The sequence below is a fragment of the Dromaius novaehollandiae genome, chromosome 10 (assembly GCF_036370855.1).
Source record: "Dromaius novaehollandiae isolate bDroNov1 chromosome 10, bDroNov1.hap1, whole genome shotgun sequence".
In the NCBI taxonomy this organism is placed as follows: domain Eukaryota; kingdom Metazoa; phylum Chordata; class Aves; order Casuariiformes; family Dromaiidae; genus Dromaius; species Dromaius novaehollandiae.
The window spans coordinates 345608-364812 of NC_088107.1; the positions used below are offsets into that span (position 1 = coordinate 345608).

The following is a 19205-nucleotide window of genomic DNA, read 5'->3' on the forward strand; positions in this document are numbered from 1 at the left end:
TGTGAAGGGGATGCCAGGAGCAGCAGCGGATGGGTACTGTTTCCTCACATCTTTTTCCCTGGCCTGGAGATGTTAGGGAGGGTGAGACAGGGCGGTAGGGCACTGGGCAAGGCTCAGGGCCCAGCCTAGAGAGAAAGAACCCTTTTGGGTAAAGCCAGGGTACCACTTCCCTGGCTGCTTCTCCACACAGACAGCAATTTCAGCCAGCAAGCTGTGAAAGTTTACTTACAAAGGAAGAGAAAACACCTCTAGTCTGGAAGCTGGAACGGGGCGAGCTGCCTGTTCCACAGCAACTGTGTGGACAGTGCTGTAGGGTAAGAGCAGATGGAGCGGGTAGTTGTCTGTGGTGGGGCTGTGAGGCCCAGCAGCCTGCTTGTCTCCTGCACTAGGTCCTGCAGCAGCTCAAAGCTGCCCTTGGAGGAATGCTGAGGTCCAGTCCGGCGCTGTCGCCTTTCCCGAGGGCTGCTGTCCTCTTCACTTCCCTGCAGGGTCGAGAGCAGCAGTGTTAGCAGGTCCTGCCTGCCCTGCAGCAGGACGGGAGCCGGGTGACCAGTGCAAGCCCTCCTGCCGCTGGGTGAGCTGCCTCCCCGCCAGGCAGGGCAGGGGCTCCTCACCGGGCTAGGTGCAGCACGGCCTCCACCACGTTGGTCCCGTCCTTAGCGCTGGTCTCGCAGAACAGGGCTGAATGGGCCTGAGGAGGAGGACAGCCTGTGTCGGTGGTGTCCCTGCCCACCCTGTGGCACAGAGCTGTGTCTGCTCACCATGGCCAGCTTCTCCCCGTGGGTCGTGTGGACCCCTCCTGCCTCCGGCAGTCCGGGGCGCAGGTCAATCTTGTTCCCAACCAGCATGAGTGGCAGTGGGCTCTCGGTGCCCTACGGGGAGGGAAGGGCAGCTCAGGGCACTGCGGGGCCCAGCGGTCTCCAGCCGCAGCACTGGCCAGCACAGTCCTCGCCTGCGGCGTGCTCTGCTCCAGCGGCTGCGGAGCTCGGCTGCCTCCTGCCACGCTTGTGCGGCACCCAGCCCTCCCCGGCACCCAGGTCGAAGAGCGCAGTGTTAAACCATATAGCAAACACCAACCACCACCACCCCCAAAGCAAAAAGGTTCCTCCCAAAGGCTGACCTTGGACCTTGCTTAAGAAATGGTCCAACTTGCTATTACTTCAGTTCTGCTTCCCTAAGACCGCCTGGGGCACAGCCCAGCCCAGGCCTCGTGGGGAAGCCTCAAGGTTCCTACCCCTCTCCGGGAGGGTCTGGTGCTTGTCAGACCCTCCCCACTACCTTGATGTCCTCGATCCACTGGCGGACGCTGAGGAAGCTGCTCTCGGAGCTGATGTCGTAGAGGAGCAGCACGCCGTGGGCTTTGCGGAAGTAGGACTTGGCAACGCTCCGGAATCTGGTGCCGGGAAGTGTCAGTGCTGCGGGGCCAGGCCCTCCGGCGTGCTGCGGGGGCTGCGCCTGGCCCCGTGCTCCCGGCCCTGCACCGAGGGCCGCTCTGCAGCGAGGACAGCCGCCGTGCCGGTGCAGTGACCTTGGCAGCCCCCGGCCTGCCCGAAGCTGCAGAAGTGGCCTTTGCTGGCTCAGATCAGCGGCAGGAGCCTTGGCCCCTCTCACCTCTCCTGCCCAGCTGTGTCCCAGATCTGTAAGGTGGTTTGCTCCCCATCCACCAGCAGCTGCTTCACCTGGAAGTCCACCCCTGAGAGCAGAGAGCGTCAGGTGCTGTTCTCCCGCTCCCCTGCCCCTTCGCCGTGGTCCTCGGTACCTAGCGTGCTGGGGATGTCTCCTCTGAAGTCATTCGTGCAGAGGCGTAGTAGGAAGCTGGACTTCCCAGCGCCGCTGTCTCCGGCCAGCACCAGCCGGTAAACGGGACAAGGAGCTGCGGGTTCCTCTGCAGCTTCTGGTGCCTGAGGGGAATAAACAGAAAGGCTCTGTGGGACGTGGTGCTGTGCCAGGGCAGCACGTGCGCTGCCCACCCTGTGCTTTTCTCCCCACTCGTTATTTGTGCCCTGCCAGGGCGGTGCTGGTCACCTTTGGTGCGAAGGCAGGAAGCCTCCTCTTGCTGGAGTGCCTTGCGGGGTGGCAGGGTCCCTCTGCCTCGCCTGGCTGGGGGGCGGGTGCCTGCTGGGTGGCAGACGTCGTGTTGCAGGGCGTGAGCCCGGGGCAGCGTCTGGGGCGCCTGGGCAGCCCCAGCCCCGCTGCAGGTCTCTGCCGGCTGCAGGCGAGCAGACTCGCATCCCTTCCCAGCCCAGGCCCCGGGCAAATTGGTCACCTCCGTGTCCGAGCACGGGCTGGCGGGAGGTGCATCCTCCGAGCTCTCGCTCCCGGCGCCGCTGAGCGACGAGGCCGTGTCCGTGCTGGAGCCCGAGCTCTGCTGCCGCCCGAGGCCGGGGCTGCTGCGAGCCGGGTCTCTGCCCGCCTGGGGGGCCGCAGTGGGGAGCAGCGGGCTGGGCGAGGTGCCCCCCGGGTACCTGTGCCAGAGGCAGCGCTCAGGGAGGGGGCAGCCGTGGCCGGCCCTGTCCCGGCCCTGCTCGCTCACCTGCCGTCGGTGCCCTCCAGCGGGCCACGCAAGGGCGCAGCGAGAGGACTGTGGTGTCGGGCAGGGGGTGACAACTGCAGGGGGACGAGACGTTCGGCATGGGGTGCCCCGCGGCCCTCCTGCTCCCGGCGTGGGCCGGGGAGCAGCGGGAGCCTGGCAGGCCCGGGGCACCCCCAGCTCCCGGGGCTCCCGTGGTCCCCGCGTGCAGCCCCCCTGCCCTGGGGGCACAGGCAGAGCGAGCGAGGGCAGCCCTGAGCCCACCTGCGCACGTGGCTGGTGCCCGGCACTGGCCCCCGCTCTGCAGGGGTTGGAGGCTCACCTCCCTCGGGCTGCCGTCCGGGCCAAGCCGCAGCGCCCAGCGCAGGCAGCTGTTGCTCTCGTACAGGCTCCTGTTAGTGGCTCTGAGAAGCGAGAGCCGCGTCAGACCCGGCAGTCACGGGGACCAAACCGGAGAAGGGCTGGACCCGTGGCGGCGGCCCCAGGCAGGCACGTCCCAGCCTGTCACCTGCAGCTGTCCCACGCCAGCGCTGCCCGGCCGGGCCCCTACGTACTGCAGCGTCCTGACGTAGCTGGTGAAGGCCAGGTTCTCCTCGGCCACCTCCCTCAGCATCAGCTGCTCCCTGCGGAGAGAGGGCATCCGCCCCGCTAGCTGGCACGGGCACCGAGCGGGACCTGCCCCGAGCCCGGCAGGCAGTCCTGGGGGTGGGAGGGGGGCTGGCGCGGCCAGAGGCCCCGGGGACACCCCGGGCCGCAGGGGATGCCAGCAAGAGGCCTGGAGGGACCTGCCGGCAGCCGCAGACAGGCTCCCTGCTGCTGGTGCTCAAGACGCGGCTGAGCAGGGCAGCGTTTCCCGGGCTGGGCCTGGCCCTGCCCCAGGGCGGCAGGAAAAGGCTGCCAAGCCGAGGGCTGGCACAGCCCTGCCTGCGGGGCTGGGGCCTCCCTGCCTGCGGGGCTGGGGCGCACGTGGGGATGTGCGGCGGAGCCTCCCCGGGCGGGGAGCAGCCCTGCCCCCCCCGCCCCCCCCGCCCCCCAGGGTCACCTCTTCTGCTGCTTGGCCTGCTCAGAGAGGTCCCTGCGCAGCTGCTCCAGCTCCGCCTGCAGCTGGGAGACGCTGGTCTCGGCCTCGAGCAGGGTGAAGCGCAGCTGCTCGTTCTCCTGGACGGGGCGACACGGGTGCCCGTCGCGGGGTCTCGCCCGCACGGCCCGGTGCTGGAGGGGGCTGGCCGCACCCACCGTGCACGGCGGGGAGACACGGGTCCCGCGGCTCCGGGGACCCCCCCAGCTCCGTCCCCGGACTCCACCTGCGTGAGATCCCCGAGCTGGTGCTGCAGCCGCGCGATGCCGTCGCCGGAGCCCTGCCTGCGTCCCTGCATGTCCTGCAGGGCGGGGAGGGGGTCTGAGCCGCAGCCCCCAGCCCGGTGCCCGCTGCTCCCGGCCAGGCTCCGCCGCTGCCGGTGGGGCCACGGGAGACCCCCGGGGCGGCCCCGCTGCTGCAGCCACCCCGATGGGATGGGAACTTCTGGGAACGCCCGTGCCCGGGCAGCCCCGCGCCCCCCGGGGACGCCCCGTCCAGCCCCGGGGGTCCCGCACTCACCTCCTCCGGGGCCGGGTGCTGCGGGGTACGGGGCCGGCAGGACCCCCGCCCGGGCAGGACCCCCGGCCTGGTGGCCCCCCCCCCGGGCTCCCGCGCGGAGCCGCCGGCCCGTCCGGCAGCCGCCGCCGCCGCGTGGGCCCCGCCGGGGCCGCCCCGGCCGTGTTTGCTCTGCGGGCGGGGCGGGGCGGGCACGGGCCGACGCATTCCTGCGGCGGGGCCCGCTACCGCTCCCGGTACCGCGCCCGCCCCCGCCTCTGGCAGCCGCCCCCCCCGGGCGGCCCCCCGTCCCCCCGCCCTGCCCCGCGCCCCTCTCCCGAGCTGCCGCTGCCCCGGCAGCGCCGGCACCGGCACCGGGTGCCCCGACTGCGCTGCTGCTCGGAGCCCCGAGGGCGGCTCTGCGGGGGGGCCGCTCTGCCGCCCGGAGCCCCCCGGAAGGGCGCGTGACGGGACGTGTCTGGGATGGCAGGACTGTGGTCCCCGGGGAGGGGGCAGCCGTTGCTGTGGGACAGGATGGGATGGGACGGGACGGGATGGGATGCGACGGGACGGGATGGGATGGGATGGGACGGGACGGGACCAGCCGTGGTGCTGGCGCAGGGCACAGGGCCTGGGTGCTGGTGCTGGCCACGGGCTGGGACAGGACGATGGGGCCAGTTGTCCGGGTGCTCACATCCAGGCCGGGCTCCCACCCTCTTCTCCGGCCTCCTGCCCTGCCCAGGGAGGGTCGGGCACGGGACGCCCTTCCCACGAGCGCTGCAGCTGCGTGCCGGGGTGGCCGCGGGCCCCCGGGGCTCCGCACCACCTCCCAGTGCCCAGCGGGAGCTGTGCCCGGGCCGTGCCCCACGGCCAGCAGCCCCCCCGGTTCGGACCAGTGTGCCCAGGACCGCGTCGTGCTGGAGCCCAGCAGCCTCGTGTGTCCCTGTGTCCGGGTGAGGACTGGCTCCTCCGGGGCTGGACCGGCAGCGCGCTACGGGCACCGGCCGTGGGCTGACCGCCTGCTAGCCCCCCGCCAGGCCATCCTCCCGGCTGCTCCAGCCCTCCCGGCTGCTCGTCCCTGTCTCCCCGGAGCCACCCCGGGCCGTGGCGGCTGGGGCTGGGGCTGGGGCGCTGCTGGCTCCCTCTGCGCCCAGCTCGGTGGCTGCTGCGCGCACGGGAGGGGACACGGCACAGATCAGCTCAGAGCTTTACGTAAAAATGTATTCCAGGAGCTATGTACAGCGAAGGCAGGGCCAGGCAGGTGCCGGACGCGGCGCTGCGGCAGGGCAGAGCCCTCTCCCCGGGCAGCCAGACGCAGCCCGCGCCGGCAGGACCTGCCTCCCGGAGGGGACGGGAGCACCGTGGCGGTGGCCAGACTCCGTCGCGGTCTGGGCTCCGGCCGCTGCGCGGGGGGCTCTGGCTCAGTGCCGGAGCCGCATCCCCGGCAGCGAGGCAGCAGCGTGCCCGGTCACGGCTCCAGGGCGGCGGCTCCCGGGCGCAGCCTTTTCCGAGGACGGTCGGTCCGGAGGCGCCAGCGGGGCCAGGGCACAGCCCCGGCTGCTGCCGCGTGGGGCCGGGTGCGGCCCGTCCCCGCAGGGCTACGCGGAGACGCTGATGCGCTGCGGGGCGCGTCGTCGTCGCAGCACGCGCAGGGACGGGCTGCCGCCCCGGCGCTGGGACGAGCCCGGGAGGCACAGGGGGCTCAGCAGCAGCCACAGGTAGAGCAGGACGCAGGCCCAGCACGAGGCCGCCTTCACCCAGAAGGTCGACCAGCTGCCGTGCGTGAAGGTGGTCTCCAGCACCGCGTCCTCGTAGCTGGTGGGGAGAGGGCAGGCGTCGGGGTGCCCGAGGGAGGCAGGAGCGGGGGGGTCCCGGGGCGGCTGCAGCCGCCGGGTCACCGAGCGGCTCTGGGCACGTCCACCTGCCGCGGATGCTGAGCCCTCACTGCAGCAACCGCCCCGCTGCAGCAACCGCCCCGCTGCAGCACCCACCCGGCTGCAGCAACCGCCCCGCTGCAGCACCCGCCCCGCTGCAGCGCCCGTCCCTCCCTCCCCCTGCACGCAGGAGCCGGTTGGGCACATCGTGCCCAGGGCAGCTGCATTCGCACCAGCAAAGGGACACGAGGGCCGTCTGGCAGAGCAGGGCCCTACCTGAACCAGTTGGTGAGGGTCATCATGACGTAGAGCGAGGCGAGGAAGAAGACGAAGTGGAAGGCTGAGTAGCTGTAGACCACCCGGTCCCGCTCGTCCTGGAAGAGGCACGGTGCGGCGGCGGGCTCCTCCGCGTGCTCGCACGTCTGCTCGGTCCCTGGAGAGCGGGGTGAGGGCAGCCGCGGGCTGGGGCAGGCGCCCAGGGTGCCGAGCCCCCCGCGCCGCCGGCTCCCGCTGCCGCTGCACACACCTCGCAGCTCCTCCTCCATCTTCTCCGGGCAGCAGAAGCAGCAGGAGGGTTTCTGCAAAGCGATTCGGGGCAGTGAGGCTGCGACGGCGGGGGGACGGGCAGCCCCGGTGGGCTCTGGGCCGGGCCGGCGGGGCTGCGCCATGGAAAAGCCCCCGCGCTTTGCGGAGGAGCCTGCTGCTGCCCCGGCTCCCGGGGGGGCCAAGGGCCGGTGCTCAGGGCTGGGGCCGGGGGGGTCCGCGGCAGGGAGCTCTGCGGGCAGCGCCGCACTCACTTTGAACTCGAAGCTGTAGACTTTGACCATCCAGAGGGGCCCAAACACCTCGGCCAGGTAGGAGACTTCATTGCTGCGGCCAGGACAGAGGAGCAGCCGGTGACACGAGGCACCCGGCAGCCCGTGCCGGGCCCCCGCCGCCCCGCGGCCCCGCTCCGGGATCGGCACAGCAGGCGCCTCGCCGTGCCCGGCCCCGGGACGCCACGTGGCCCGGGTGGCCCCCGGCTCTGCCAGCCGTGCCACAGCCGTGATGGGCCCACGCGGTGCCACTCGCACCGGCCGTGCCGGGATGGGACGGTGCCCGGGGGGGGCTGTGCCCGGGAGGGGAGCGTGCCGGGGGGCCGAGCCGTGCTGGGGGGCCGAGCCGTGCCGGAGGGCTAAGCCATGCCGGGGGGCCGCCGCCCCGTGCCGGGGGGCCAAGCCACACCGGGGGGCCGAGCCGTGCCGTGGAGCTGCCGCCCCGTGCCGCAGCGCTGTGCCACGAGGCTCACGCACCATGCGAAGAGCACGCAGGCGTACATGATGGCAGCCCCCAGGACGGCGACGGTGGTGTCCTCTGCCTGCAGCTCGTCCTGCCGCACGCCGGGGAAGCAGACGGTGAGGTTCTGGCCCTGGTAGAGCACTGCGGGACGCAGGGGTGAGACGGGGCCGGCCCCGGCGGGAGCGGGTCCCCGCGGCGGCCCCAGCGCTCACCTCGCTCCGGGGGGCGGCTGGAGAGCGCGGAGAAGGTGAGGTACATCACGTAGCAGCTGATGATGGAGGCCTGCAGCAGCCCCGACCGCGGCTGCTCTGCAAGGAGAGGGCCAGGCCTCGCCGAAGCCCCGCGGGCCGGCAGGCGGGTCCCTTCCCGCGGCTCCCTGCCGGCAGCCCTGCGCGGGGCGTGGGATGGGGCAGTGGGCGCCCCAGGGCCGAGTCCTCCCCAGGCACCTGCACGTTGGTACCAGGAGGCAGCCAGCCCCGCAGCACGGCATGACGGAGGCTCCGGGGTGCCGAGCTGCACCGCGCCGTGCTGCACCGTGCCACACTGCGCCACGCCATGCTGCACCACGGCACGCAGTGCTGCACCAGGGCATGCCAGGCAGTGCCAGGCAGTGCCGTGCCATGCTGCACCACGGCACGCAGTGCTGCACCGTGCCATGCCGTGCTGCACCATGCCACGCTGTGCCCCGCAGCACTTACTGAGCCGCACACAGGGCGTGATGGAGACGAAGGACATGATGCCGCAGAGGCTGCCGTTGACGGTGAGCAGGGTGCTGTTGAGGCGGCAGGCAGCCGGGTGGGTGTAGTACTTGTAGAGGAAGGAGAAGGCCGCGGAGGCGAGGGTGTAGAAGGCGGCCGTGGCCAGCAGCACGGCCAGGTACCAGCGCTTGTCCTGCGCGGCGCCCGTGAGCCTGCCGGGAGAGCGGGGTGAGGCCGGGCACGGCCCCCCGCGGCGCCGCCGGGGCCGGCGCTCACCAGTTCTTGTTCCAGGTGTGCGCGAAGGCGGTGATGAGCACCAGCTGCACCAGGATGAAGGCGAAGCCCCCGCAGACGCCCACGTAGTGCCAGGCTGCGGGAGAGCGGGGAGGCGTGGGGCAGGCGTGGGGCACCCAGCGCCAGCCGCGGGGGCCGTTGGGGGGCTGGGGGAGGCAGCTGAGGCCGGGGGTGGACGCACCTGGGATGAAGTTGTCCTCGGGGATGAAGAAGCTGGCGGCACAGAGCCCCACCAGCACCAGCAGCTTCGGGAGCCAGAACCTGCGGGCAGCGGCAGCAGGGGAGGCCTCAGCCCCGGCGCCCGGCTGCAGCCCCCAGCAGCCCAGTGCAGCCTCAGCGCCCGGCCGCAGTCCCCAGCAGCCCGGTGCAGCCTCAGCGCCCGGCCGCAGTCCCCAGCAGCCCAGTGCAGCCTCAGCACCCGGCCGCAGTCCCCAGCAGCCCGGTGCGGCCTCAGCGCCCGGCCATGGCCCCCAGCAGCCCGGTGCGGCCTTGGTGCCCGGCCGCGGCCCCCAGCAGCCCGGTGCAGCCCCGGCGCCCGGCCATGGCCCCCAGCAGCCCGGTGCGGCCTTGGTGCCCGGCCGCGGCCCCCAGCAGCCCGGTGTGGCCCCAGCGCCCGGCCGCAGTCCCCAGCAGCCCGGTGCAGCCTCGGCGCCCGGCCGCAGTCCCCAGCAGCCCGGTGCGGCCCCAGCGCCCAGCTGCAGCCCCCAGCAGCCCAGTGCAGCCCCGGTGCCCGGTCGCAGCCCCCAGCAGCCCGGTGCAGCCTCGGTGCCCGGCCGCGGCCCCCAGCAGCCCGGTGCAGCCTCGGTGCCTGGCCGCGGCCCCCAGCAGCCCGGTGCGGCCGGCGCCAGCCCCGGCGGTACCCGTTGTGCAGCTGAGCGCGGCAGTCGGTGCTGGAGCGCACGTTGAGCAGCAGGGCGGCCTGCGCCAGGTGGAAGCAGGCGGTGCCGAAGCAGACCCGGTACACGGCCGAGGAGCCCGCCAGGCGCTCGCAGTCGGTGCCGCCGGCCAGGTGCTCGCACAGCGCCGCCGAGAAGGGCACCTGCGGCACGGCGGGGCGGCGCTGAGAGTGTGTCCGCACTCGGGCCCCGCCGGCACCCCAGCACCAGGCACCGCGCCGCCCCCAGCGCCGCGGGTACCCCAGCCGCCCCAGGACCCCCAGCATCTCCAGGACCCACAGGAGCCCCGGTGCGCCTGGCAGCCCCAGCGTGCCCCAACCCTCAGCACCCTGGTACCTCCAGCACCCCGGCACCATGGCACATCTATTGCTCCTGGGATCCCCAGCACCCCCAGTATCCCTGGGATTCCCAGTAATTCTGGCATCCCTGTACCCCCAGTACACCTCACAACCCCAGTATCCCAGGAACCCCAGCATCCCATGATCCCTGGCACCCCAAGACCCCTCGTGCCCCCGGCATCCCCAGCACCCAGGGTACCCCAGGACCCCTCGCACCCCCAGAAACGCTTGTGCCCCGGGACATCTCACACCCCTGGGATCCCCAGTGCCCAGGGTAGCCAAGGACCCCGGGACCCCCAGATCCCTTGTGCCCCCAGTCCCCCTGACATCCCCACCCCCAGCCCCACCTTCTCCCGGACGGCCTGGGCCACGGTGCGGGACAGCGCGAGGCAGCACACGGCGGAGGCGAGGACGTGCAGGAGCGTGTAGAGCAGGCGGGTGGCCGTGGACACGCGCAGCCCGCTGCAGGGGCTGCAGCCGCAGCACAGCTGGGGGGGGGACGCACGGTCAGGGGGACCCCACGCGGGCCGGCCCTGGCCCATCACCCCCCCACCCAGCCCCGCTCCCCTTCCCCTTCCCCTCCCCGCCCCGACAGGGGCTCCGTCCCACCTGGCAGAGGAGCAAGTGCAGGAGGCGGCTGCGTGCCCGAGTGCCCGCCATGGCCCGGCCGGCTTGGCCCCGGCACCCTCACGGGATTAGGGGGATTGCCAGCTCGTCCCGCCCCGCCATCTGCCTGCGTCGCCTCCGGGAGCCGTCCCTGGGGCACACAGCCGGGAGTGGGGGACGTGCCTGGGACCCCCGCCTGGCACCCTGCCTGGGACCCCGATCCCGCAGGGAGGATGAGGCCCCGGTACCCGGCACCCAGCTCAGGCTGGAGAGCAGTGGGGCGGCTCGGTCGGAGCCGTGCTGGCGGGGCACGGCCAGGACGGGCCCTGGGCACTGTTGGACGGGGCAGGCGTTCGGGTGCTGTGGGGTGAGCGTGGCTGCGGAGGGCCCCGTGCGAGGCCCCGGTGCCGACCCAAACTGCCGGAAGGGAACTCGGATGCTGCGGCAGGGCCGGCGGCAGCGATGAGGGTGCCCACCCGCTTGGCCAGGCAGGCGCGTCGGCACGGTGCCCGTGTGCCAGCAGTGCGAGGCCCTGCACCCGGGCACGCGAGCAGGGCAGCCCAGACGCAGCGTCCCGCATGCCAGCACCGCGGGCCGAGCCCACCACGGGCCTCGGGGCCAGGCCATGCCGGCGGGTGAGCCGTGATCCCAGCCACACACCCTGCGCGGCTCCCGGAGCAGGGCCGGTCCCGGGGAGGCCCAGCAGCTCCCAGCAGCATGTGGCAGCGCTGGTCCCGTCCGGCGGGCCCGGCCCGGGGCATCTCCGCCACGGGGACGGTTATCCCACGGGGAAGCCAATTAGGCTGCGGCTGTGATTACTGTGCCGGGAGCCTCCAGCACCGCAGCGGATCTTGTCCTTCACTCAGACGCGATTATGCCGGGAGCCAAATCAGGGTCCTTAACCCTCTTAGCAGCTTACGCCCGGGAAGGCGTCTGCCGCGCGGGGCCGCGGCGCGGGCAGGGGCCGGGACACCACAGGGGCACCGGGGCTGTTCGCAGGGCACCTGCCCCCACGGCACCAGGCCCTGGGACGGCATGGCCCAGGGGTCCGGAGGGGCCGGCTGTGGGGAGCTGGGCGGGAGGCGCCCGCCTGGGGACCCAGCTAGGGCCGCAGCCCCAGGACGGGGCCCCGCAGCCCCACGCGTGATGGCGGACGAGGCCCCGCAGCCCCGGGATGGGGCCCCGCAGCCCCACGCGTGATGGCGGACGGGGCCCCGCAACCCCCGGGCCGGGCCGAGGCGCCGTCGGGGGGAACCGACGCCGGTGCCGGGAGCCGGGCCCCGCCCCGGCGGGAGGCCCCGCCCCCGGCCGCGCCCCCTCCCTCGGCCCCGCCCCGAGAGCCTGAGGCTACTCTCTGCCCCGCGCGCTCCTCCTCTCGCTGGTTCCGGCGGTAGTGGCACGTGAGCGGAACCGGAAGCGCGGCGCCGGCGGCGTGATGGCGGCAGAGGGGGATGTGGAGCTGGAGCTGGAGACGGAGCCCAACGGCTCCGGGAGCGGCGGCGACGGGGCGGGCGGGCGCGCGGCCGAGAAGCCGCGGAAGCATGACAGCGGCGCGGCGGACCTGGAGCGCGTCACGGACTACGCGGAGGAGAAGGAGATCCAGAGCTCCAACCTGGAGACGGTGCGGGGCCGGACCGGGCCGGGCTGGGCTGGGCTGGGCCGGGCCGGGCTGGGCCGGGCCGGGTCGGAGGGGCTCGGGGAGGGCCGGGGCCGGGAGAGCTGGGCCGGGCTTGGGGAGGGCCGGGGCTGGCAGCACCGTCGGAGTGCCCTGCCCAGGGCAGCCAGAGGCTCCCGCCTGGCGTGGCCCCACTGGGGAGCCTCCTTCCCGGCCCAGCCCCCTCCGGGACCTGTTTCGTGGAGGCGCAGCATTAACCTGCCTGGTATCGTGCGCTGAGGTGACTCTGCTCGTTTTGCTAGGCCATGTCAGTGATTGGAGACCGGAGGTCCAGGGAACAGAAAGCAAAGCAGGAAAGGTAATGGCACTTCCTTGCATGTTATTTGGGGCTTTAGTGGGCAATCTTCCAAGTGCTCATCTTGCAGCCTTTGCTCCTGCATCTGTCCTATCTGCCACACTTGTGCTAGTGGTTGGAATCTCTCCTCGGAACAGAGGCATGGGGACTGCCGATGTGGGACTGGGACATCCAGCTTCTCAGCAGTTACATTTCCACCTTGCACGGTGGCAAACGTGCTGTCAGGTTTTCCTTGGGAAGTCAGGTGTACCCCAAGAGGAGCCGAGCCTCTTCCCAAAGCACACCACTGTGTTTCTGCAAGGCATCTCTGGTCTCTCCGGTCATAAGTAAATGAATGTGCAAGGGTGGTAATGGGATCTGGAAACATGTCATTTACTGGCGGTTTGTTCTATCTCTTATTATAGGGAGAAAGAACTAGCAAAAGTCACCATAAAGAAAGAAGATCTGGAACTAATTGTAAGTACGGGCAGGAAGCTGAGCTGGTGGTGGCTTGTCCCAAACCTCGCGTGCAGTCAGTGTCTCGTCACTGAAACGCTGCACCGAAAGATGTGGCTGGCAAATACTTGTCTGCTGGGCTGCGCGTGCGGCACTGGACCAGGCCGGGGCGGCAGCGGGGCAGCTCCTGCTGCTGCTGCCCTCTCGCAGAGCCCCAGCTGCGTCTGCTGCGCTGAGCTCTGCTCGTTTTCCCGCAGATGAATGAGATGGAGATCTCGCGGGCAGCTGCTGAGCGCAGCCTCCGGGAGCACATGGGGGACGTGGTGGAGGCCCTGATCACCCTCACCAACTGAGCCCGTCCTCTGGGACTGCCGCACGCGTCTGACGCTGCCTGCCCCGGCACGGCCTCGCCCAACCGCCCCTCGGCCGGCGCCGTGTCGGCTGCGGACTGCGTGTGTTAAATTATTGAATAAAGGCACCAGCTGGAGTGAGCCATGACTGTGATTCACGCAGAGCTGAGCCCTCGCTCCCCGCTCGGCAGATCCTGGTGATACGTGTGGTGCTGGCACGTCAGGAAGAGGTGCTGGTGTCAGGCTGTAATGCCCGAGGGAGGCTCTGTAACCGGGTGGTGGCTGCTCACCCTTCTCGGGATAAGCTGACCCTGCCTGAACGCTGGTACGGATCTTCTTTGTGGTTTCAATCTTGGACTCCTCTCGTGAGGTGTCACAGGCTTCTGCTGGACCGGTCCTTTTGTTCCCGAGCTCAGCAAGTCTCCCCAGAGGCTAATGGTTCCTGTCAGTTTATTTTCTGTTTTATGCACTAGCCAGGAGTGCAGCCGTGCGAGAGGGGAAACACGGCGTCATGGCTGTTCTCGCCTTTGTATGAATCTAGGCTAACTCAGGTCTTGGGACACTGACCGATAGCAGGTCTAGACTGAGCAGCCCGAAGGTGGGGGCTAGCCTGCAGCCGGCCCTTCCCTCTGTCCCCTCGGCCTCTCTTGGCACCTGACCACCGAGAACAGTCGGGTACTTGAACAAGAGGAGTTCCCTTAATGGCACTGGTAAGAGCTGTGCTGCGCCCAACAAATCACTGTGGGAAACCTGTGTTTCCCGTTCCCGGGGGAGGATGAGCCTGAGCCATGGGGAAGCTGCTCCGGAGCAGCCACTTAGCCATCCTGGGCAGGAAGGTAAGGAAACAGCAGGGAACCGCGAGGCAACAGGCAGCTACGACTGCCCTGCCTGGGCCAGCACCTCCTGCACCACGCCAGGCTGCCCTGGGTTTAGCACGTGCTGGATGCGATCGTGGTCCTGAGCCCTGGGTGCTGCCCGAAGCGCAAGGCACCAGCTAGGAAAGCCGAGTTCCTGGCAGGTCTCTGCAAAGACACCGCCAGAATTCATAAGAAAACAGTTGCTTTATTCAAAACTATCCTGTCCCACCCCACTGCACAGGTAGAAAAGCAAAGCCCGGCAGGAAGAGGGGGAGGAGACAGTGTCACAGCTGTTCCAAACCAGAAAAGGGCCCAACTTGACAACTGGAGGGGAAAGACGAGCAATGAGGAGATGCTTTGGAACAGATGAGTGTAAAGTCCATTAATTCCTTTGAAAAGAACGAGTGTTGGGAGCAGGGTGAGTTGCTGTGCTCCTGCACAGGCTCGATCAGCTGTCTGGGAGCTGCTGCTGGTGGAAAGGTGACACGGCTGTGGGCCCAGTCAGCACAGACTGTTCCTCCACAGAAGATTCAGGTCATGAGTCTGCGGAGTCTCTGCAGCCCTGGGACTGAATCGTGCCACCACGTAGAGGGGGAGGCTCAGTGCAGGAGCACAGAGAGGAGCAGCTGCTCGGGACAAGTCCTGGCAGCACCATGCTCTGTCCCTTCTAGTCCTGCGCCAGCTTTTGGGTAGCTGGCACACACAAGTGCCTTCTGCCCTGCAGTCAGCCACACGACACTGTCCTGCGTCCCTCGCTTAAGTGGTTTTTCGCTTCTTGGCTGACGGTCGCTCAAAGACATCCCGTACGCCTGCTGCCTTCTGTTTGAAGAACTTGGTGTTCTGCGCGCTCTCCTGGCCCCACGCAGAATCAAACGAAGTTGTGTCCTGGTCCACCAAGTGGGTGTACTTAGTGCGCCCGGAGCGCCCAAAGTTCTTGACCTGTGCAGCAGAAAATCTCTTGAGCAGCCGTTCAGATAAGACACGGGGACTCTGTCATACCACTGCCCTTCCCCACTGAGTGGGGGAAGTTCCCTGCCCTACCACCCGCTCTGCGCTGCAGCTGCAGCCCGGCACCCTTCTGCTCCTGCCCACACCCACCTGCATGACTTTGGGCAGGATGGTCTTGTTGAAGTGGTCCTCCAGGGTAGGGGCGCTGAAGTCCCTCTTGTACACCTCCTCGTCTTCATCCTGCAGGAGGAAGAACGCACACCTGCTCAGCTTGCAGGCTTCCAGCAAGCACTGGCAGCTGACTGCAGTGGAAAGAGCTGCTGGGGACGTGCAACATCGCTTTGTGGGGACTGTCACAGTACTTATGGTCCTACTTAAGCTACTGCAGGAAGATGGGGGAACATGAGTTCTGCATCCCAGGGCTACCTCTCGCAGTTGCTCTTAGGCCTCCTTAGAGGCCTAAGCCTGATCCATAGCCATTGCAGAGCTACTTTGGTTCGGATAGGATTTATCAGCCCAAACATCATTGAGGGAACAACTCTGCTGCTTCTGAGCTTTGAGCCCCACGCGGAACCGCTCGCACGCCCCACCGCAGCCCCGCGGCATCGCTCACCATGAAGAAGGCGCCACGATGGTAGTACTTCTGCAGGAACTTGTATTTGCCCTTCACTGCCTTGTTGGTGATGACCTTGCCGTTGGCCCGAAGCTCCGCCCGGCGCTCCTCCTCCGTCAGGTTCCGCATCCGCTCGATCTCTGCCTTCTCCTTCTCCATGCTGGGCAGGACAAAAACCCATCAGACTCAGCATCCCCCACAGCACCCTCTCGGGACAACTACTGCTGCAGGAAGCCTTTTTAAGGGATCACGTTTCCTGACTCCGCAGCGGAGCAAGGCCACCCTGAGGGTGGACAGGAGAGGTTTGGGGTGCTTTGTCTAGTAAGAACATGCTGTCAAAAGGAAGCCTGAGGAAGAGAGGCCTCAATTATCAGCCGGCCTGCAGGGTGCATGGCCTGGGCCTGCTGACGCTCAGCCACAAATCTAAGCAGAGACAATACTTACGCTTCTCGTTCTTCACGATCCCGTTTGATGCGCTTCAGCTCACGTACTTTCCAGGCCTCGTACTCCTCCTCATCGTTCTCGTCATCTGTGTCAAGTGCATCCAGTGCTGCCAGCGAGCGCTTGTTCTCCTCCAGTTCCTTCTTTGCCTCCTCTTCTACAATCTGCAGCAAAAGCAGAAGTAAGCCTGCTGCAGCGCCCACCCTCCCCGTGCCACCCCAGGCAGCCCCTCAGTACTTTGAGCGTGTACTTGCGCCTCTCTTCTGCTAATCTCTTCGCCTCCTGCTCCAGCTCCTTCTGCTTCAAGGCTTCTGCTTCTCGCTCCTGAACCGTGATCCGGTCCTTCCTGTAAACAGGACCACAAAAGCCTTCTACTTTTCAGCCTGAGCCCATGCAGCCCATCAGTCCCTCACAGAGTTGTCCTGTTCCCATACTGCAGTGACCCTCAGCCCTTACTCTCTCCAAGAAAGGGCCAAGTTGCAGGGCTCTCCCCTTCCTGCTGTTGCCTAAGCCAGGGCAGCCTTGCCTAATCCCCCTGCAGCTACAGGTGTGCGTAGAGATGTGAGCGCGAGGCATGCGCCATGGTGCGCTGCCCTCTGCCAGCTTCCCAGCTCTTCATACAGCACTTGCCCAAACGCTCTAGCGGAGCCCTGCTGCCACCAAACCCACTGGCTGGTCCCATGCGGTGACTGACGCAGCGGCAAGAGGCCGCTCATAGCCGCTCAGCGATCCCCCGTTACTCCTCGGCTGTGCCCTGCCAGGCTGGCAGCTCTCATGTCCCCTTGCCAGGCAGGCAGCACTACCGCCCCATTTTAAGAAGCAGGATCACAGCAGCGGTGTTCTGCCTGGTGGCCAGCTGCCAACTCCTGTGTCCTCACGCAGGACTGATCCGTGGGGTTGCGTCACCTACTTGCGGATGAAGACGGGTTTGAGACGTGGCTCCATTTCATCCTCGCTGTCCGTGTACTCTTCATACTCGGACTCTGACTCGGACTCTTCTCCAGATCTACCCTCATCTTCCAGCTCCATCACCTCCATTTCCTCAGTCTTCCTCTCCTGCGCTCGCTGGCGCATCATCCCACGGCGACGCTCGATCTCCTAATGGAGATGCATCAAACACAGAGGAGTCAGTGGACCAGCCCTGCTACCGCTTCCTTCTGCACAGACTTTCTGCCTCAGGCAGGAAGCCAATTGCTTTCAGATCCTTTGTGCCAGAGGTGACATGTCTGGAACATCCTTGTTAAGAGAAGATGTGCCCATCCCTCGGGATGCAGGGTGGCCTCACCCAGCGTCCCACCTCACAGCAAGAGGCAGGTCATCCCAGAGTTAGGTCACGGCCAGCTGTGGAGTGACCCCTAAATCCTGGAACTTCCCAGTTTCACTAGATAACCCATGCATCCGTGGAAAAGACTATTCCAGCCTGTGTCATTCAGGGGCTTTCTTAAGCCAAATCCATTTAGCTCTGCAAGCATACCTCATCATCGATCTCTTCCTCTTCCTCTTCGCTGGTGTCCTCCCGTTCGAGCCGCCAAGCTTCTCCCTCCACCTCAGAGTCGCTATCTCCAACCACTTCAGGCTCCACAATTTTACGGTGTCTGGCCAGCCTGTAACAGACCCCAATTGAACTATAGCACTTTGAATGTAAAGAGACTGCAGAAAGATTTATGAATTGTTCTTAATGAGACTGTAGTAAAAACTAGAACTGCTGAGTTTGGGGGTAAAACAGCATGTTCTTTCCTGAAAGCCTGGAGCAGTCAGGTATTGGCTCTTCCTCCCTGTTTGTGTTCTTGGTAGAAACGGAGCTTCCTGTGGGAAGCCTCCCCTTTATCAGGGCTGAAAGCTGAAGCGCCTCCATGGGAGAAGATAAACAGCACTTGGTTACTCTCTGCCCAAATGTGATTCGGATGAAACCGTGTGTTTCCACTAGCATAGGGGGATGTTGCTGGGTTAGTTTTTATTTCACGACCTGCTGTTCCCCTGGGCCAACAAAGCTGCACCTGAACTTGGGGCTGTGCCCGGGCTGCCGCTGGCCTTGACTTTAGGGGATCCTCGCGGCACAGCAGTGCCCTGAGGCACAATCCAGCACCAACACAGACGGAGCTGCAGACTGTCCCCGCAAGGGCTGGGGAGCCTGCCCGGCATCCACCCGGCATCGCGGGGCCAGGGCCGCCTACGGGGGAGCGGCGCCGCTCACCGCTCCTCCACGTCCTCGCTGATGCGGTTCTGGAGGCGCCGCAGCCGCGGGTCGTTGGCGAGTTCCTCCTCTTGCTCCTCGGGCTCCACCTCCTGCTCCTTGGCCTTCTTGATGAACTGGAACTCCTCGTCCTCCTCCTCCGAGGACTCCATGGGCGCATAGTCGGGCCGCTTCCCCGACACATACCGCTTCACCTTCACCTTCTCCATGGAGAGCTCGCCTGCGGGCGGAGCGGCCGTCACCGTGGCCCGCGCCGCCGCCGACACCGCGACCCGGCCCAGGGCCAGGGCCAGGCCCGGGCTCGGGCTCCCCCCCGGGGCCGCCCCCGGCGCCCCCAACCCCGCGCTCACCCTTCTCGTTGCGGACGGGCACGGCGCCCGCCGTGGACTGGATCGGCGGCTGCTTCATGAGGGCGCTGGGGACCGACATGGCGGCGGCGGGACGGGACGACGGCGGCGGCAGCAACAGCAGCTCTGTCGGCGGCGGCTGACACCCTCTTCCCCCGGAACCGGAACTGCGCCCACCCCTCCTTCCGCCGGAACCGCAGCCGACCCGCACCCTCTAGCGAGTAGCCGGAACTGACGATATCGCGGGGGTCACTTCCGGCGCGCCGCGGCGTGGGGCTGTCGCTGCGCTGGTGCCGGCTGCGGGGGAGGGCGGGGGGCTCCCGGCGCCGCCTCGGGCCGGGCCGGGCCGGGCGCTCCCGGCGCCGCGTGGCTGCCCCGCCTGGAGCGCAGCTGCGGCCTGGCCCGGCCCCGTGCGGGGCGAGCGGGCGGCGGGAAGTGTTAACGGCGTCGTGGCCGCGGTGCTCGCCGGCGGAGCGGCTCCGCTCGGCCCCGGCCCCGGGCAGCGAAGCTCCGGCCCCTCGGACGCGGGCGGCGGCGCCGGGGCCCGCCCGGCTCCGGGCCCCCTGCTCCGCCCCCTGCCGGGGAGCCGGGTCGGCGGGCGCTGAGGCAGCAGCCGTCAGCTCGCCCCGGGCCTCGGCCCTCGGCCCGCGGGGGCGGGAAGGCGCCTTTGTTCTGTTGCGTAACGTGGTGCGTTTTTCCATGGTCCCCCGAAGCATTAAGATAAGCCGCCAGCGGAGCAGCCTGCTGCGCGGGGCTCCCACAAAGGAGCCTTTCAGGCGCGGCAGCACGTGAGCAGGGCTTTCCTGCTGAGCCGGCTGAGGAATTTTCCCTCGGGACGTCCTGGCAGAGGCTTTGGGCTCCGGCCATCTGCCGCTTGCCGTGCAAGTAGTGCAATTTACTTGGCGGCGTCTGGTCACATCTTCACTAATCTGCGTCTTGGTGGTCAGGGCCTTTGGCTTTAGG

General features: G+C 68.2%; 4 protein-coding genes across 4 annotated transcripts; 1 reads left to right on the forward strand and 3 right to left on the reverse strand.

Annotated features, from left to right (window-relative positions):
• Positions 1-197: 197 nt before the first annotated feature.
• LOC112994985 (ras and EF-hand domain-containing protein-like) lies at positions 198-4203 on the reverse strand. Its single transcript, XM_064517758.1, has 14 exons — positions 4128-4203; positions 3835-3909; positions 3573-3688; positions 3085-3153; positions 2853-2934; positions 2534-2607; positions 2267-2465; positions 2026-2118; positions 1760-1901; positions 1612-1693; positions 1279-1393; positions 762-872; positions 615-691; positions 198-482 (listed from the first exon to the last, which is right to left on the reverse strand). Exons 2-14 carry the CDS (start codon positions 3904-3906, stop codon positions 386-388), a joined length of 1329 nt encoding a protein of 442 aa, XP_064373828.1. The 5' UTR covers positions 3907-3909; positions 4128-4203; the 3' UTR covers positions 198-385.
• A 1498-nt stretch (positions 4204-5701) lies between these two features.
• Positions 5702-10141, reverse strand: SERINC4 (serine incorporator 4). Its single transcript, XM_064517719.1, has 11 exons — positions 10091-10141; positions 9829-9969; positions 9108-9286; positions 8429-8508; positions 8230-8323; positions 7954-8165; positions 7468-7563; positions 7270-7396; positions 6775-6847; positions 6254-6555; positions 5702-5918 (listed from the first exon to the last, which is right to left on the reverse strand). The coding sequence occupies exons 1-11, from the start codon at positions 10139-10141 to the stop codon at positions 5702-5704; spliced, it is 1572 nt and encodes a 523-aa protein (XP_064373789.1).
• A 1325-nt stretch (positions 10142-11466) lies between these two features.
• HYPK (huntingtin interacting protein K) lies at positions 11467-12983 on the forward strand. Its single transcript, XM_026119676.2, has 4 exons — positions 11467-11708; positions 12005-12060; positions 12462-12513; positions 12750-12983. Exons 1-4 carry the CDS (start codon positions 11523-11525, stop codon positions 12843-12845), a joined length of 390 nt encoding a protein of 129 aa, XP_025975461.1. The 5' UTR covers positions 11467-11522; the 3' UTR covers positions 12846-12983.
• Positions 12984-13884: 901 nt separating this feature from the next.
• MFAP1 (microfibril associated protein 1) lies at positions 13885-18444 on the reverse strand. The gene is made up of 9 exons (XM_026119681.2): positions 18246-18444; positions 17896-18115; positions 17176-17305; positions 16612-16799; positions 15939-16047; positions 15705-15865; positions 15261-15420; positions 14798-14887; positions 13885-14638 (listed from the first exon to the last, which is right to left on the reverse strand). The coding sequence occupies exons 1-9, from the start codon at positions 18322-18324 to the stop codon at positions 14456-14458; spliced, it is 1320 nt and encodes a 439-aa protein (XP_025975466.1). The 5' UTR covers positions 18325-18444; the 3' UTR covers positions 13885-14455.
• Between the last annotated feature and the right edge of the window lie 761 nt (positions 18445-19205).

Coding starts and splice junctions, on each gene's coding strand:
- LOC112994985 (XM_064517758.1), bottom strand. CDS start 3,906: ATGCAGGGACGCAGGCAGGGCTCCGGCGACGGCATCGCGCGGCTGCAG. Junction 1,394..1,611: donor GACACAGCTGGGCAGGAGAG/GTGAGAGGGGCC, acceptor TCCCGGCACCAG/ATTCCGGAGCGTTGCCAAGT. Junction 873..1,278: donor AGTGGATCGAGGACATCAAG/GTAGTGGGGAGG, acceptor CCCTCCCCGTAG/GGCACCGAGAGCCCACTGCC.
- SERINC4 (XM_064517719.1), bottom strand. CDS start 10,141: ATGGCGGGCACTCGGGCACGCAGCCGCCTCCTGCACTTGCTCCTCTGC. Junction 9,287..9,828: donor CCCAGGCCGTCCGGGAGAAG/GTGGGGCTGGGG, acceptor GCCGTGCCGCAG/GTGCCCTTCTCGGCGGCGCT. Junction 8,509..9,107: donor CGCGCTCAGCTGCACAACGG/GTACCGCCGGGG, acceptor CGCTGCCCGCAG/GTTCTGGCTCCCGAAGCTGC.
- HYPK (XM_026119676.2), top strand. CDS start 11,523: ATGGCGGCAGAGGGGGATGTGGAGCTGGAGCTGGAGACGGAGCCCAAC. Junction 11,709..12,004: donor AGAGCTCCAACCTGGAGACG/GTGCGGGGCCGG, acceptor TCGTTTTGCTAG/GCCATGTCAGTGATTGGAGA. Junction 12,514..12,749: donor AAGAAGATCTGGAACTAATT/GTAAGTACGGGC, acceptor GTTTTCCCGCAG/ATGAATGAGATGGAGATCTC.
- MFAP1 (XM_026119681.2), bottom strand. CDS start 18,324: ATGTCGGTCCCCAGCGCCCTCATGAAGCAGCCGCCGATCCAGTCCACG. Junction 17,306..17,895: donor AGCGAGGACGTGGAGGAGCG/GTGAGCGGCGCC, acceptor GGTCTGTTACAG/GCTGGCCAGACACCGTAAAA. Junction 16,048..16,611: donor AAACCCGTCTTCATCCGCAA/GTAGGTGACGCA, acceptor TCCTGTTTACAG/GAAGGACCGGATCACGGTTC.